At 40.5% G+C, this 17887-nt stretch overlaps 2 protein-coding genes across 7 annotated transcripts in view; both read right to left on the bottom strand.

Moving 5' to 3' along the window:
• Positions 1–7726, bottom strand: part of insc (INSC spindle orientation adaptor protein) — a 62034-nt gene extending 54308 nt beyond the window's left edge. Inside the window, exon 1 of one of the 2 annotated variants that reach the window (XM_026175086.1) lies at positions 7444–7726. In XM_026175086.1, coding sequence (XP_026030871.1) covers positions 7444–7550 — 107 coding nt within the window. In that variant the 5' untranslated portion in view covers positions 7551–7726. The remainder of the gene's footprint in view (positions 1–7443) is intronic. The other variant, XM_026175087.1, reaches the window with a different exon arrangement.
• A 5230-nt stretch (positions 7727–12956) lies between these two features.
• Positions 12957–17575, bottom strand: LOC113026376 (calcitonin gene-related peptide). Of its 5 annotated transcripts, none has more exons than XM_026175084.1 (5): positions 17456–17575; positions 16324–16415; positions 15320–15454; positions 13387–13569; positions 12957–13181 (listed from the first exon to the last, which is right to left on the bottom strand). In XM_026175084.1, exons 2-4 carry the CDS (start codon positions 16407–16409, stop codon positions 13407–13409), a joined length of 384 nt encoding a protein of 127 aa, XP_026030869.1. In that variant the 5' UTR covers positions 16410–16415; positions 17456–17575; the 3' UTR covers positions 12957–13181; positions 13387–13406. The 5 variants fall into 5 exon arrangements, with proteins under 5 accessions (XP_026030869.1, XP_026030870.1, XP_026030866.1 ...); XM_026175085.1 differs by having other exon boundaries at positions 13387–13566; XM_026175081.1 differs by lacking the exons at positions 12957–13181; positions 13387–13569 and adding an exon at positions 13884–14517.
• Positions 17576–17887: the final 312 nt, after the last annotated feature.

Below are 17887 nucleotides of genomic sequence, written 5' to 3'. Positions count from 1 at the left end.
ATGTATTTAATATTACTTTCTACTCCAGGATCTTTTTCTACGTAGCTGACGCTGGTAACTGTGCAGGGGCGGATCTAGCAAAGTTTAGCCAGGGGGGCCGATAGGGCATTAACAGGGAAAAGGGGGCACAAAGACATACTTTTCTTTCTTATTCTCATTTAAAATGTCTAGCTTTTAATAAATAATTATCTGACACCCAAAGTTTTAATTTGATGTAAAATGAATAGAAGTCAATTACTGTATATAGTAACTATTAAGTCTAATATATATACCCTAGTAAGCTATAGTACTTTTTCCTTTGGGAAGGTACCATCTGTGCAGTCTGCAATTTTGTTGAAGAAAGATGTTGAATCTATTTAATATTTCTTGAAAAATAATTGATTTCTGTGCATTTTTTTTTCACACTGCATCAAATTAAGGTTGATTACGTCGATTAAGCATCATGAGGTGGAGCGTGAGGGGTGGTTCCCTATTTTTTATTTATTTATTTTTATTGTTGCTGGGAGTTGGAACTCTATTAGTTAGGTTGCTTAATATATATGCTAAGTACTCTTTAAAATACCAGAATAGGGAGGATGGTGTAGGTTTAAGTTTATTAGATTGATCAGTATTGCTGAACTATGAAATATTTTTTTTTGCATACAGGTATAACAGAATAGCTTTAGTGTAGTTGTTGTTTTAAACTTGAGTATGAACTTATACAAAATGCAGCAAGATATTTAAAAAACAGTTTTGTTGATTAAAAAACACTATATCGGATTCATATCGGTATCGGCAGATATCCAAATTTATGATATCGGTATCGGTATCGGACATAAAAAAGTGGTATCGTGCCATCTCTAATTTAAATTATGGAAAATTCCTACTTTCAGCTCTTTGTTGCCTCAGACAGTGCCAGTAATTCCATTCTCATAGACCTCCTCAAGCATGTTGTCAGCATTCATGGGAGGACGTTTCATTCTTTCCACTACTTCCAGAGACAGATCATCAATGCCAGAGATGCCAACAGAATCATACAAGGCTGGAACCACTTTTACTTCAACTTATTTATTGTAGATTGTACTATTTTTATTCTTTGCCCTGCTGCTGTTTATATTTCCTTGTGGGAAATATAAAGTATCTATCTATCTATCTATCTATCTATCTATCTATCTATCTATCTATCTATCTATCTATCTATCTATCTATCTATCTCCTTGCTTTTTACACAAGCAGATATTTGTGAAAGAAGAAGCGCTTAATGTTAGCGTCTGGCATACAAAAAATGAAATTGAACATAACCTGGTGGTTTTCTGCCAAATAATCCTTAACCATCCATTTCTGATTAACTGTGTGCAGAACATCACATAGCAACTCAAAGAGTGTGCATGTGGAACCGTGAGGGTTCACTGAACTCTCAGCTGCCTCTGTGGAGCCACTCAAACTCAGCACGAGATCTTAGTAAAGCCACAAGCCGAAGGAGAAAACTCTATAAAACAATAAGTGAACAAGTTACCATGGGGGTGTAGCAGTTTAAAGAAAAAAAATATACAGGTGCATCGAGCTACAGATTTTAAGACCAACAAAATCCCTGAAAATCAGCTGCCACGTTTGACTTCTGACATGTGGCCAAAACATTCCTTTGAAGCAGATTCCCAACCACAGCAAGAGCTTTCAAGCCTCAGCATCATTTCCTAGTCTCCTGCTATCAATCACAAACAAAGTGACCTCATGACAGTTATGTCACACAGCTCCTTCAGTTAGATGGAGTGCCGTGGAAATGGCATTGGACCAGTTATGACTTTGCATTACATGTCAGGGAGACCACGCGGCTGCAAGAATGTATGAGTGAAGCACACTGTATGAAGAATTTATCATCACCTGTCAGCTCAGCTATCTCCACCCACAGCCACCTGCAATGTAAATTCATGCCCTATATATCCAGTGCCCAGACCATAAATAAACCGGTGAAAGGAAGGCTGAGTTACACACCTTATTTGGGTATGTGAGTGATGTGATATTAGGGACCACACGCAAAATGGCTGAGAAAAAGAATAGACACATGAATGGGAGTAGGGCTGCAATAGCAGTAATTCCATGCTACTCAAGGCTACAGCTGTTTGACATTAGGAGGTGGGAGTAAATTAGGTGGGCTGGGTCCATGTGTGGGTTTAGGGAGAAAGGAAGAGAAGACTAGGAATCCTGGGTGGAGGATAGGTCTGCTGCCCAGACCTAAGCAAAGGAACACAAGAACCACTTGAGGGTAGGGTGGAACTTTTCAAGACTGTTTTTCCTCTAACTGTTATTCCGCTGCTGCATTAAAAGTGCAGGGTGAACGGCACAAGTGGTCATGTTGATAAGTAAATATCGGCTGCAAAAATCTCAAGGTATGCAGGAAAGGCTCCATGTGTACCCACCGTGCACACATGTGGCACCTCTAAAAGACATTTCAGTGCTGTTTTTTGTACTTTGGGCATGAAAAGTAAACATGCAGCAGTTTTATGCAGTTTTCTGCGTAATTAGAGCTGAAAAACAGTTAGAGCTGCTAACTCTCATTTAAGATATAAAGAATATTCTCATGCTTTAAAAAAGTGTGATTTTAAAATGAGATATGCATCATTTAGAAAGGTGTAACACCACCGCTGGTAGAATTGTTGTGGACATTTAACCTCACCCTCTTTTTTCTTTCTTTCTTTCTTTTTTGGACATAATAATGGCCTTTCTTTCTAAATTCGAATCTGAAAGCTGCTGAGTGTCTGTCTCCGATGTATAAATCAATGCAAGCCACAAGCTGACAAAAGCAGAGTGGGTGCAGAGGTTATCTAAACAGAAAATGACACTGCTAGACCGAAGGAGTAGCAGGCTGTCAAGACTCCCCAAGGTTTTCCCAAACACCACCAAGGCTTGTTCACAAAGAGGAGTGAGCGGTAACCTTTCAGAATCCTACAACAAACACGGACGTACTGAAGCCGCCACTTCCTTTCATGATCTCCCCAGTGGACCAAAACAGTGGGCCAGAGAGCAGATATAGCACATGTCAATTGAACTAAAGACAGAAAAAGCAGCCTAAAGCTCAGCAAGCCATGACCTTCCTCCAATTAGTAGATGGAGATGAGGGGAGAAAAACGGACGGAGCAAAGAAAAAGAGGTTAACTCAAGGGAAGCTTCATACTGATGCTCTAATTCAACCAGTCTCATATTGATTTATCTCTCAGTCTTGGGCCCCCATGTGTCTGCCATATTGGGCCCACCTACACAAAAATTTATACCTGCACTCTTCTAATTGAGTCCATACTTTGAAGAGAGGGCCTCCACTGAGTCATGAACATTGTTGCAGTGATGTGTCAACAGTTAGCATTACCCACAATAAAGTAACGTCAAAGAGGTACATGTGCCACATGTGGATTTTCAACAGCACAAAGTCAGTGACAATGGTGTGGGTTCAAATTTGTTACAAATGTTCATACTTATTGCAGAAGTTGCATAAAATGTGCAAAATATGTATAATCTCAAGAAGTGATTTCTGTGTTTAAATTAAATAATGAGGTTTTGCAGAGAATTTCTTCCTTTCTACTTTTTTTTAACAGTTTTCATTGACGAAGCCGAGATAGACACAAAAGGAGCTCCTTGCTGGGATGCACTAACATGCTATTAGTGCATTTCGTCAGAATAGTCTGTTTTGCTAGTGATGTATGAATGGCTCTACCTAGCTAAGAAGCAAAGCAAATTCTGATTTTCGTGCTTTTCCAACTTTACTACCAGAACTCACTATTGTTGTCCCTCCTGAGTTCCAACATCCAACTTCCGAGGTAACAGGAAGGCGGCATATACCACATTATCGGTGTTGCCAGAAATGTAGTACTGCAATTATCACAATTTACAGATAGCTTTCTTTCTCCATGGTCGAACGCTGACTCTGAACAAAGTAGGCACTCTGTCATGTTCGATTTATACATTACATTTCAGTAATTTAGCTTAGCTTGAGACAATCTACTATGAGAAATATCTTCATATCTTCACTTTCCACCCCATTCCTGGAGCTTATATTCTTCCTCCTGCTCCTACTGCCTGAGCAGCTGTCACCCAGCTGCTCCAGAGACATCAACCTTTTTTCCCCACAAAGTTATAGTCTTCTGCAAAATGCAGTATTGTCATAATTCTTCCTGCTTTCCTCCTTTGTTCCATTTATTTTCATAAATATCAGCAAAAAATTGTAGTAATTCCCGAAAACTCTATTCCTTAATAGTGTGAGCCATAGTTTCTGCAAAGTATACGTTAAAATGTGTTTTATAACAACAAGCATTAACCATCCAGATGCTGTCTAACAGACGGTTCATTATGTTTTCCTATTAACTGAAGAATAGTAGGAATGAATTAAAAATATGAGCCAAAAAATACAAGACTGTTGCAACCAATGAATTGTACTACTTCTGTTTTCTCTGAAGAAAACCCTGAGCTCCTGAGCCATGAGTGAGAAAGCAGTCCTGGCTCTATGAGAAATAGCTTCTGGGGAAGCACCAGACTAGTGGGAGGAGAACAAAAAATGACCGGTTCTTGACTCCAGCAAGGCCACACAGAAGCATGAATGAGGGTCTGGAAAATGGAAATAAATTACAAAGAAAGAAACTAGTTTATCCAGAGGAAAGAGGCTGATCGTAGAGAATGACTGGACCAAGTCCACTTTCAGGCATGTAATATAGTCTTGAAAGAGAATGACTTTGTTGTCAGCAACTTTAAGGAGCCTTTAATTATAGGAGCAAATATACTGAAAGGGTTTGACAGTTTTTGATAGATGAAAGAAGTTCTCATGTTCAGTATAAAACCACTTCAGCATCACAGACACGGTTCTGACTGCATAATGCTTTGGCAATGAGCTCTCAAAAGCCAGACTTCCGTGGAGTCAAGTGCAGCTTCATGCTTCCAGATTTAGTAGCAGCCACACCCTCAGTGACAGTAACTGTTCATCTAGAGTGGCACTCTTTTAATGTGACAGGACAATGTGTGGGGGTGAGACCGTAGAGAGACGAGATTTTTTACAGCGGAAACCCTGATGTTCCACACCCGAAAACCTAATTAAACAGCGTGGCAGCACAGTGAGGGCCACACCTGCATGCGCGGTTCATGCTGACCACAACACGCCCTCCTAAGCTGTTCATCAGACAGCCAAGAGGAGAATGCATGGCAGATTTATCCCTAAGCAACCATGTACTGTATTATTAGAAGAAGTGCTAAACAGATATTTAAGGGAAACAGCAGTCATAACCATCTGAGAATAAACGTTTGATAATGTTCTGCTTAAATATAAAAGGAGGAAGAGGAAGGTCTGAACTCTGTTTAGACTGCTGCCTCTCTGGATAGATACATTTTACATGTAAAAATGGCTGTCAACTTAAATTAATATAATTAAATTCATCTCCAGTAAGAGAATTTATGTGGCCCAAACCACAGGAAAGAATTGTTGCACATTTTGTCTACTTGTATTTAGATACTTTAAGTACACAATGTACACCATGCACTTATTTAATTTAACATGGGGGGAATGATGCTACTAGCTAGCTAGTGAGACCTGGCATTGCCATTTTTCTGAAAACTGATTAGCAATCTCTTCCTTTCTGTTACAATTACAGATTGGCAACCAACTTTTTGACTTTTTTCATTTAGGTACTTGTGCACTGCAGTAGAGTACTTATTAGCATGAGCGCAGTTAAGCTTAGCAATGAAAATGAGGTGGGAGCCAAGCTAGTCATAAACATTAGCTAAAAAAGACACGTGCTTAGTATGTTCATCAGGCTGTAACCTGATGAGAACTTCTTTCATTCTGTTAAATTTAAATATGAGTTTTTCAGTACTTTTTGATCCTTAACATCGTGACAGCCCTAACGAACACATTGGGTTATAGCCTACATTAACGAAGTTGAAATCATTCTTTAAAATGAATAATCATGTAGCTGTCTCAGCCTATAGTCTGTGGATAAGAACTTATTGAAAAATCTGCACCTCAGCTTTAACTTCATATTAATGTTTACTCTCCAATGACAAACAGCTTAGGTTCGATCATCATCCACAAATACTGCTGGCCTATTTTCAGGTGAATAGTCAACTTTCAGATCATGGTTTATAACACTGGGTGTTTATCGTTTGCTGGAAAAAGTTTGGAGCATAAATTAAGAGTGCACCACTACAACACTGCATTATTATAATGTTCTGAATCTACAAGATTCACCGTTAGGTCCTGTGTGCTGTTGTTTTTCACATAATTACACAGTCCATGAAATGCTTCTGATTCAGATTGAATGTTGCTGATCAGTGGTCTTTTTTTCTCCTCGTACATTTCCACTGAGAACACAGGTAACATCTCCTAAAGTGGATATGGTGAATAGACCAGCGTGGTGATAGACCACACTGTTCGCCTATAAAATCTCTGGGTTCATATGAAAAAACATGACACAGCTCTCATGTAGTCACTAATTGCCTTTGTCATGCATACACACATTGCCCAAAACCACATCACAAACAGACAGAAGCCTGTAGTAAAGGCATGTGTCCTCATCATTACCACCGGCCTCACTGTAATCTTTGTTGTTTTGCAGAGTCTGAGCTTCCATCATTCCCACACAAACCAGGTCAGCCTATTCCAAACAGTTATAGCAGAAAGTTGGAGTTGAACACGGTGGAGTTTAACTCCAACGTGACTCAAACACAAATGCAGCTATGATGATGGTTTTAACTGTTATTTGAAAGCGAGGAGTTGTTTTTCTTAGGTTATGTTGATGATTCATTCGGTAGCGCCTGTATGAAGGCTGATTCAGCAAAAAAGTTCTATCCTGTAGATTCTTTTCATGACTTTAAGTAGCACTATTCAATAATCTGATGTTAAAACTGAAGAAAAGTGCAGAATTTAGCAGCTAAAGCTATCAGGTTGGTAGAGACCAAAAAAAGAGCAAAAGGGGAGCAAACACTGGACTTACCAAAATTCCAAGAACATTAATTTTAAGTTCCAAGGTGGTGAAAAACCTGCACAGGAAGCACATATGCTGACGACTTGTGAGTATTATGTATTGATCATTAATATCCCCATTCAAAAGTATTTACAGTTTTGTAGAACTTCTAGAGATCTAAACTTAATTTTGTGTCCTTTTCCTATCTGACACTTTGAGCTTGGTTGCTTTTCACGTCTCCTGTGTTTATGAGATTTAAATAATTCACAACACTAATCAGTTTCCAGCTGCACCTTGCTCAACACAGCAACAGCATCGCCAACTGGAAAAGTCTGTGAACGCTTGGAAAAAACAGATGATCTGCCACGGATGCCCTGCATTCTCTTTTAAGTTTTGTATTTGAATGCTTCACAGCTAAGTCATGCAAGCCAAAGTTTTCCACAGTTTAAAGGCTCAAAGTTCCTTGACAGAAGCCTTTCACTATTCCCAGAATTTGAGATCAGACTGAACTCTTTGCAAAACTTACCCATTCTCTTTGTCAGCAACTGAAAGCTTTAAGCGTGTCCAGTCGGGTTCATAGTTACAGCTCGTAGTACTTCTCAGCACACTCTCCGTGTGTGTCTTCGCTTTCATTCACGCTGACTTAGTCTCTGTCTTCCTTCTCGGTGCCCAGCTGGACCAACCGCCTCTGAAGCCTGCTGCAGTAAGACTGCTCAGAGTGTAAACGTGACTGGCCTTAAAGGTTTTTCTTGAGGAGAACAAACCCACATCCCACTGTCAGTCAAGCAGCTGAGCATAGTTTCAGCTGGGCTGCCATCCAAACAGACATGAAACTAGTCTATTTTGGTCTGCCATATGAGCAGTGGTGCTTTTCAGAGACAGGAGGTGGGGATGCAGGAGGGGGATTCTGTGGTGGAGCATGTAATTGCAGAGTGACCAGTTATGGTGGGATGTAATTGCAGACCTCATCAGATATAGCGAAACTGCCAACAAGACAAGGTAAAGGACTTTAAAATAAGGCTCTTGGAAAAAAAAGAAGAGAGAAACACAACAGACCACATAAATAAATGAGGAGCTGGGTTCCAGATGTGGCAGCACAGGGAGGGAGGGGAGGAGAAGTACAAGGGGGAGAAAGAAAGCACGGCAGTTGAAGGAACTGCCATTGCAGCAGAAAGAAATCTCATTTCTGACAGAGTGAAAGGGTGTTTACCTCCTCAGGAACAGTCGCACAAGACGGAATGGGGGGATTGGGGAAGGTGAAAGGATGTTGGGCCCACCCTTATGTTGTTTCTGGACCTTTACCATGAGTACTCATGGGTGTCTGGTTTCACGTCAGCCTTGGAAATGACTACCTTATGGAAAAACTCGGGGCTTTAAAAATGAGGAAGGAAAATGAAAATATAAACGGCGGTCGGGTGGTTCCCATTACAACCGAGACTCAGCTGGTCTGGGTTGCTGCCGCTAGTGTTGCTACGTACTCTTGAGTGAATAATTATTATGTGACTTTATGAAGCGGGTCCCACTACACACGCACTCCCATGCACACAACACAGGCCTGTTATACTTTAGGGTGTTGATAAATATTAGCTTTAGTTGAAATCTGAACATAAACGCCTTATTTCCTCCGAAATCTTACCTCATTTCCTGGCAAAACCAACAGGAGAGTCAAAAGCAGACCGAGAGTCACATTGCCATATGTGAAGGTAATCCTCAGCCAGACACAGTTTAATAGTTTGTAAATATAGTCAATATCACATCAGAGCCATTATTTTAAACTTCCTTAATTTTCTTCTGCAATATGTAGTGAATACTTTTGATGTTATGATGCTATTGCTACATAAGTGCAGGAAATCACATTAATATAAATAAAAAGACAACAATGATCATACTAAAAAAAGAATTCAATGTGACAAAAATTAAACAGTAAGTTAGGAAATATTTAGCTTGGCATCAAGCATACTGATGCATAGGTTGCTGTATTTTTTGATGATGAAGAAGGATTACTGTAAATGTCATAAACAGGATCTCAAACACACGTCCATTTGGTTTGAGAGTGAATATATGTGAATTTCTAGTCCTGGACAGCTTTTATTGAGTTTGTTGAGTTTAAATGACTGGCCAAAGACGGCTTTGTTTGTTTATTGGATTTTTGAGTAGATAAGTCAATATAATATTTCTGGAACAAGCAGTTTACATGCTTCACCAAATACTACAGGTAAACTGTTGAAAATGTCTCATTATATGTCTTATTTGGTGAACACTGTGGATATAGATTAAAACAATATCAAGAAAATGAGCATGCAAAGAGCGCAAACCTCTATCAAGGCAGCTCACTCTCTTGGCAATACTTTTCACTGAACAGTGTTGTGTTTTCTTTATAGTTAGGGGGGGGGGGTTTTTTGTTCTTTTTAAATATTGCGAAGTTTGTGATGCAGTCAGAAAATGTGTGTCTTTTGTTATTTGCCTTGTTGAAACTCATTTTAAAATACTTCACATAATTTTGAGTACAATCTTTTTGTTTTGTTATTATTTCACTAGCTGGGACCACATCCTTGGTAACGATGGGCGATGACGGATGAGGAAATGTGAACTGGTGCTGCGGTTTGGGTAAGGCCTCAAAGGGGACCGGCGACGGCTCCCGGGCCGGGCAGATCCCCATGTACTAACGAGAAGTGAATGAAGGAAAGGAAGAGAGGAGAAGAGAGGGAAAATGGGGGGGAAGGGTGGGGCATGAAAATGAGAACAGCAGGTATTGGTGAAGGGGGGCCTGAGGCCGGAGGGGGCATGAAGGAGGAGTGGTCCCGCTCCTGAAATTCAGACGGTATCTCCACTTGTATGTGGGAGAGGTCAAAGGTCAAATTTAATATGATTTTTTTTAAAATTCTTATACAGTACTTTCTATATGTTGACAGTACACGGGAATCATAGTTTCTCATTTCTAAGACTTTTTGTCAATTTTTTAACCGATAAATCATCGAAGACCTTGGTTCGATGTAAGGCAAATTATGATGAACTGTTAACATGACCCCACTCTGCACTCTCACTCTGCACCCGTACTTAGTTTTCATTCAAAACTTTTTAAGATATCTTGTTTACAGAGAGAATCCTACCAAAAACCTTGGCGGAGGAAATATAGTTCTGCCAGGCAGCTACATTTTTCTGGTGGCTTGTATGTGCTGACAAAGTTTTATTAAACATTGTTAAGAAATAACAAGGATTAAAAGTTACGTGGAAATACGACTCATTTTCCACAAATTTCAAACTATTCTAGGGAAGCATCGTCCAAAACCCCAGGTTTTGAAATTGGATTGTGGTGTAGATTTCTGGGAACTGGACGAGCAGTGCATCTTCTCTTTGGAGTAGAGGGCCAAATGATTGGTTTTCTTATATGAACTGTCTAATTTCCAATTGCAAGGGCCCCATTAAAAAGCAGCTGCATACCATTATGACTGTTATTCTCATTGGCATAGTGAGATTGTGAGATTATTGCTGAGAAAAAAGCCCCAAAACCAAACCCACAAATCAACCCTCAACCTGTCACCATCCCTCAATTATCAGAATCTAGGGTTTATTCTTTTCCTTATCTGTCATGCAGGAAAAGTGTCCATGTGGATTCCAGCATGGATTTAGCAGCGATTTCCTCAGGCATATAAGCAGACAGATACTGAAAGCAAGAGAGAATAAGTGGAAAGACTGTAAAAACAACTGACAGACGAGGGTTTGAAGGCTCGAGAAGGAATGAAGCACAAATCTCCTTTTCTGTTTATACTCCCATAGCATAAGTTCACATATTAGTCAGACATATCCTGTCATCGGGGAAATAATAAGTCATCCAGTTGAGCGGCTAGAATCAAGACCAAACATTTATTTCTCTAAATGTCTGCAGCGCTGATCTAGCGTGTCTGATGTTGATCGGTTGCCATTTTTCCACGTGGATTCAATGTAATTCATAGAAACTAGATACGATGTTTGACAAAAGTACATTTGCTTCCATGGTACTGACAACTCTTGCGTGCACGATGCACTCAAATATCTTGCATTTGCTCTGGTGCACACTTGGCATTCATCCGTGCAGCCAAATAGGATCAACCATATCCTGTTTTTCACTTTCACCCTTATTGAACGGGCTCATTATCCTCTCAGTTTCCCGACTTGCAATCCCGTATGTGCTATCCACAACTGAGGGGCCTTTATTTATCCCTCCTTCAAGTATTTGTTTTTAGTTCTGTCTGTGATTTTGCTTGGAAAGCCTTCACATCAAATGGTTTGAAACTACTGGCAGTACACTCAAAGCGTGCTATTCCTGGGAAAATACAACATAAAATGGTAATAATGTATTTGTATGATATTTATCTTTTCCAGGTTGTGCAATTAATGTGATTAAATATTTGATTTCCTGTTACATAATTTTCCAAATACAGCTAGAGTCTCTTTTTTGTTGCTTACTAATGATGTGCACTTTTCTTTGAGCCTTTTGTTTATGTATTTTTTGAGTTTGTACTTTTCTCAGTCTTACAAATGACCACTCAAGAATTAAATAATCTTCGATTTACTCTTGGATTATATGTTTCTCTTCATCATAGACCTACGTGAGAGTTCAGCAGGTTTTTTATCTTCGTAACAAAACAAGCAGGAGTTCAAACACAAAACCCATACAATCATTTTATTACTTGTGCCTTTTCATTTTGCTTTTCACTCTTTTTTAGGCTCAGATATTCTTCCTCATTTGTTTAATTGTTTGGGAAAATGAAAGAGAAAATAGCTTATGACTATGACTATTTCAGTGTTTCCATCATTTGAGGCAGATCTGTGAGACTCACTGAAACTTTGGTAATTATGTTGCCATCTATTGGAGTTCTGCTGCAAAAACAAGTGAGCCCCAAAATGTTCAATCACGCAGCCATTAATGTTTCACAATTAAAAACAAACCTTGTGTGCAAAGGTGCAAGTGAATCTCTTACATGCTATTTATGGCCAAGCCTTTCTTGTAGAAAAAAAAAAAAAGACTTGGCTTCTGTGTGCTGAAATAAGTGGTGAACATTTACCTTCACTGGAGCTAAAGAACAACTCTGACTGCAGGTTTGACTGCATTTTATTAAGCAATTCCCCATGCACTGTTTTTTTTTTTCTTGTATCAACATGTATTGTAACATATCCATGCCACTGTGGTGTCATCAGAAATATTTCCAATGAAACTGATGTGTTCACACATTCATCTGTGCAACAGGAGTGTGTATGACTGTGCATTCCATTTTTTCCCCCAATACTTCGCCAAATTATAAACGTGTGCTACATGTTTTCACGACGTGATTGTGCATTCGTCAGTGGGAAATAGTGTTAGATTTCTAATCAGCAACTTACAAAGAGCTCTCTGCCTGTGAGATTCCATCATTCGTAATTTGTGGACAGTATTTATCAGTATTAATAATACAAATATAAACTTCTCCTTATATAATCAACTTCACAGTCACTCAGCGTCCTTCTACACTTGCTTAAAAACCTTTGAAGAACAACACAAGTACCCCATACCCGAGTGTATCTAAAATACATTTTAATCTTGCTGAAACTTGTTTTCACAATATTGTTTACAATATTAATTGGTCTTCATTTTCTGCATCCTCGCTCGGGTCTTCTTTATTGTCTCTAAACAGAAACTGTACAATCATGTTCATGTAAATTGTTCTACATCAAGGCACAAGACAACAGCCGTTGTGGGGGGGGCCTTGGGTATGCTGATCTTTAATGGCGTCCCTCTGGCACACAGGAAAAAAGGATACCCTCGGGAGGGAAGGGAATTATAAGCAATGTAGAAGTATGTATCTTAAATCGGGAGGTGAGGGAGTGGGGAGTGGGTCTGGGGTTGGGTTGGCATGGAAGAAATGTGCTCTGACGAGGTGATAAGCGGAAAAGAATAAAGTGATACCACTGCTGCTTTCATTTTATTTTCCAATGATACGGAAATATAAAAAAGAGGAATGATTAGGACTTTTTTTTCTTTCTTCAGGAGTTCATTTGTTCATGTACATAAAGTAAAGTGCCTTTTTTTTTTCTTTTTTTTTTTCTTATTTGCCAAAAGCAAAAGGCTTCACTAACAGGATGAAAATTAGGAGATGTCCCGTGGGGTCTTTTTTTTCCCCCTGTTCCTGGAGGAATGTGAAAGAGTGGATAAAGGGCCAGTTCAGTGTTAATTTTCTGGTCAATTTTGTTTTTCTTGATTTATCTTCTCAGGTTATTTCTGATGTTTTCTCGTCAGGTTCTCAACCCCTGAAAGACAGAAATGAACGAGACAGAAAAAAGAAAAAGGATGTAAATCTAAGCTGGCTCTTTGCGTCCGCGTGTAAGTTGGACAGTCGGAAATTTTTATCAATTTGTGAAATCAAAAATAAAATAAAATGTTGTTGTAAGTCTGAAATTCTTGAAGCCAAAGGAAATCTATAAAGAAAGTCATGATTGAAAAGGTGTTATTCACCATTTCCCAGATGGGAACGCTCACATCTGGATGCTTCTCCTCCGCCTGCCGAAAGCCTTGGCGCCGACATTGGTGGGGACGAAGTTGCTGTTACCCATTCCCCCCGACCGGCTGAGGAAGTCTGCCAGACGGTGAGTCACACAGGTTGCCGTGTTGCAGCCTCGCTTCTGTGCTGTTACGCTGCTTCAGGAGAACAGAAAGGGGCTTAACGAAAAGATTGGGCCACTGCCATCCATACAATAATGTAAGACACAGCTATACACATTAACGCTAACATCAAAGAACTGAAAGTACATCAAGTTTGGATTTACAGCTTAAAAACAGAATGCATCTGAGTGTTTGTCTTACCTTTGGACTCGGTGACAGCTTCAGACAAAATTTTAAAGGCTCTAAAACTCTTATTTAGGCCCATCATTTAAAATGGCCATTGACTGTCTGCATGGGTGGCTACATGTCTGTTTTAGAGTCCTTAAGAATGAAAATGACCTAAGCCTTCCTGGTAGAAAAATACGTTTATTGAACAACAAACATGGTGTCGCATGAGTGGATCATTTATTAACGTTTAGATTAAGTGATCGCTCTCAACTCTTGAGTTTCAGGGGCTTTGAAATGCCATCAAATTACTCCACATACAGTACACAGAGATGGATGTATGAATTGGCTCCTGAATTACACTTGTGAAAATCGTCTGAGATTACAGGGACAAATCATTCTCTGCCAAAAGAAATATGGGGGGGAGAAAAAGAACTGAAAAACTGCAGTTCAAAGTCATAATCTTCATGTCAATCAAGCAGGTAATATCAGCATGCACGTCCCATTCCAGAAAGAAACTGGGATGAGGAGAGGAAGATGACAGAAGAGAAGGACGGGGGAAAGAATGACAAAGGAAGAGGAGATGCGGGAAAAGTAAAAGCGGGTTTAATGGATGAGGAGGAAGGGGTTTAGATGCTTTCAAACGTCTCGCCGTAGCTTGCATAGCTGTCGCTCTCAGGCGCACTGCGCTTCTTGCCGGGCGTTCCTGCTCCCACGTTCGTGCGAGGGAAAGTCTGCAACTTGTGCAGCTCCTGAGACAGTTTACCCAACACACAGGTGCTGAGGTTGGAGCAGCGCTTGGTTAAGGGCCTGTCCATGCTGTCGAGGAGGGGACACACAAAACACATGCATAGAACAGGCTCATAGATACGGGGAAAACATGCGCTCTGTATCTCTTAAGCTTTTTTTCTCTCTTTCCATTCACGCATCATTTCACTCACATGCATTTCTTTCTCATGCCATTGCAGGTATAAACAAAGTAAAACATCCCAGGTCCTTACAGCATCATGCCACTCCCCCTGCCCTTCCCAACATTCAAAAACTTGTCATCCATCCCCTCATGCATCAGAACCTCCACCCCCACCCCAGTCAGCCTTTTACCCATAGAACAAACAGAAACCAGTTGCTTCCCACTGTCATGCAGCTCCACTTAATTGACATCATGCACACTTATTTGTTTTGTTAAGCATACAATGTTCACATGCCCGGCAGGCTGGTTCAAAATAGTAGTCTATCCACGCAAGTCAAAATCAAATGCATCCATGCGGGGGCAGGCTCATGACAGAGAATCGGGTTTTGTTTTTTGGGCTTTTTTTGGAGTCACATGTTAAAACTAAGATGTTATTCTTTGATCTGCCGAGAAGTACATACCTCCTGGCCTGACTGAACCCAAGTGGGGAACTAAAGAAATGTATTTCCAGCACATTAAAGTAAAAACAGGATTTGTTTCCCAATAACATCCCTAAAAAATAGCTTTTTTTAATTTTACCTTTTTATTTAGTCCAAAACCAGTTTCACTTTCCAGTTTCTCATTAGTCAAATCCTTGGCTGGTGGTTTCTGTGCAGGGTGGAAATGTTAAACTAATTTTCAAAGGTTAAACTAAATAAGATTCATCTGTACCTGTTTCCCTCAGTTGCCTGCTGCTCCAGCTCCTCCGCCGTCATCTGCACAAACTCCTTCACAATGGCGTTGAGTAACCTTCGCGCTTCGTAGTCCGTGAGCGTGACTCGGTCTGACATGGACTCTAAACCCGGTCTGTGGTTAGAAGTGGAGTGGGGGGGAATTTAGGGGTCAGAGTGGTTGAGGGGAGGGAAACGGCAATGAGATCAGCATTAATGGAAATGCTCCGCTAGGGTTACACCTGCAGTGAAAAAGGAGGGGTGGTGGGTTGAGTGGGGATGTTGGGGTGGGGTAAGGGACTGGTGGGGACTGGGGGGGTAACAGAGACGTCACCACCTCCGTGAGGAATGACGTCTGAGTCGGAGGGCCCCTGGCCAAAGCTGGGGGAAACAATCTGCAGAAAGTGCCCCTTGTGAGAAAGAAGCTGATGTATAACCAGCTTTAGAGTTATTACAAAATCAATAGCTTCATTGGAAAGGGGGGGCAGGAGGGGGAACTTGAGTGGGGACTCAAATTAATATATATATCTCTCTCTATATATAGAAAGATATATGCATATATAGAGATAAAAACTGAATTACATTTGTTGTGTTTCCTGTGCTTTTAATTTAAGTACAACTTTATCCACTTATATTGGAAGTATTACAAGCAATACATATATTTAAATAATATATGTATTTCATTTAAAGCTACCATAGATTAAGACTAAACAGAACAACTACAATGTTCTTTTCTGCATACACACATTTATTTAACCTATGTTGTTACTATGGCGTTACTATACAACTTTCACATCTTACTCTATTTCTCCTGTTTAATAAAAAACATTTTATGTTTAAGTAAAAAAAAAAAAATTTAACCTGCAGAGTCTAAGTTCCAACATACTGTTTTTGCATAAACCCTGCCCATCTTTTCTACTGGTTGTTTGCAGTAAGTCTGTTGAGTTGCAGAGAAAAAGCAACTTAACAGTGAGAAGTGTAAAAGGCAATTTCCGTGTGTCTCACCTGGCAGGCGCGGCTTGTGAGCAGTACATCTGGCAAATGACCAGGGCGTACGCAACGAGGAAAGCAGAGATCTTCAACATAACCATGGTCCCCTACACGGCAAGAAAAAAAAACAAAAAACTCCACATCAGCTTCTTGTGCTTCCATTCACACTCACACACCACTGATACAAGAGCTCAAATCTCCTAAAAGTATAGCTACAAACCAGCATGCAACTAGAAACTGCCCTTGTCTAGTCTTCTTGTGTTGTCAGGAAGAAGGTGCAAAAAGTGTCATTCCCTGTGAGGCGAGCTTTAGTTCGCCTTACATCTGAGCTTACTGCTCTCAGCTCTTGTCCCCTGCTGAACAATGCTCCCCTGGCTCACACGCGCCTCCAAAACGGACCGTTCCTCCAAAATATCCAGCTGAGAGCAAAGAACAGGTAGTTCTCTCATGTCGTATGCTGCTGCTCCTGGTGTGTGTCATGCCTGTGTGGAGTGTATGCATGTGTGTGTGTGTGTGTGTGTGTGTGTGTGTGTGTGTGTGTGTGTGTGTGTGTGTGTGTGTGTAATGGTAGGAAGGGGTCCTACATTGTGCGATGCATGTATCACTTGCTAATGCTGGAGGAGGAGAAGTGAAGGGGGGGGGACTCCATGCTTGCCAGCTCCCTTGGGGACCAGTGCATTAGTGTAATGAGCTGCCAGCTCTCTCTCGCTCACTCACACACACACACACACACACACACACACACACACACACACACACACACACACACACACACACACACACACACACACACTACCTTAAAACAACACACACTCACTCAACCCTGATTTCTCCTGCCCATTTTCCTCTGTCACTTGCTCTTCTTTACTTAAGCTTCTTCTCATTTTCGAGTGCCTGCCTTCTCATTCACGCTTTCCTTCTGTTGAAGCAGCGCACTGGACCTTCACAAAATGAGCAGGGGTAACCCGGTGGCCACACTCCATGCCCATAACCACCACTGTCACATCACCGTCTTACATAATGACTCTGGCTGCACATTGCATCTGACACACACACACACACACACACACACATGCCACCACCCTATAAGTAACAATTTCAGTCTAGTTGTAAAACTTCTAACACAACATCAAAAGTTGTCACTTACCTTCAGCGATAATCACCCAGCAAAATAAAAAATAAATATATATCTCTATGAAGCTCTATGCAAACCACAATAAAGTTGACTTTCTCTCAACTTAGTGAACAACTCTTGATTCTGTTGCGTGCAGTGCCAACGCACCAGCCTATATACCCCACCACTTGGATTTGTGCATTGACTGTGTAGGTGTTTAATTATCTGATGCCAGCCAATCGCATTGCTCTGATGCTAAAGCGAGCCAATGGGATTCCTCCTCTCAGTCCTGGCTCACTAATAAGAGATATGGCTTTGCGTTTACGTCATTCCTCAGTCACTAAGTGCTCCATTCACAAAATCCACCAGTCATTTGGACCATTTGCTATCCCCAATTTGCATTGATGTCATTAATTAAATAGGAGGCAAAGCAAACTGGTGTCCGTGGAGAAGCAACACCAGCAA

The sequence above is a fragment of the Astatotilapia calliptera genome, chromosome 7 (genome assembly GCF_900246225.1).
Source record: "Astatotilapia calliptera chromosome 7, fAstCal1.2, whole genome shotgun sequence".
Taxonomy (NCBI): Eukaryota; Metazoa; Chordata; class Actinopteri; order Cichliformes; family Cichlidae; genus Astatotilapia; species Astatotilapia calliptera.
Note: the sequence above shows the minus strand (reverse complement) of the source record. Positions and strands in the feature narration are given on the sequence as shown.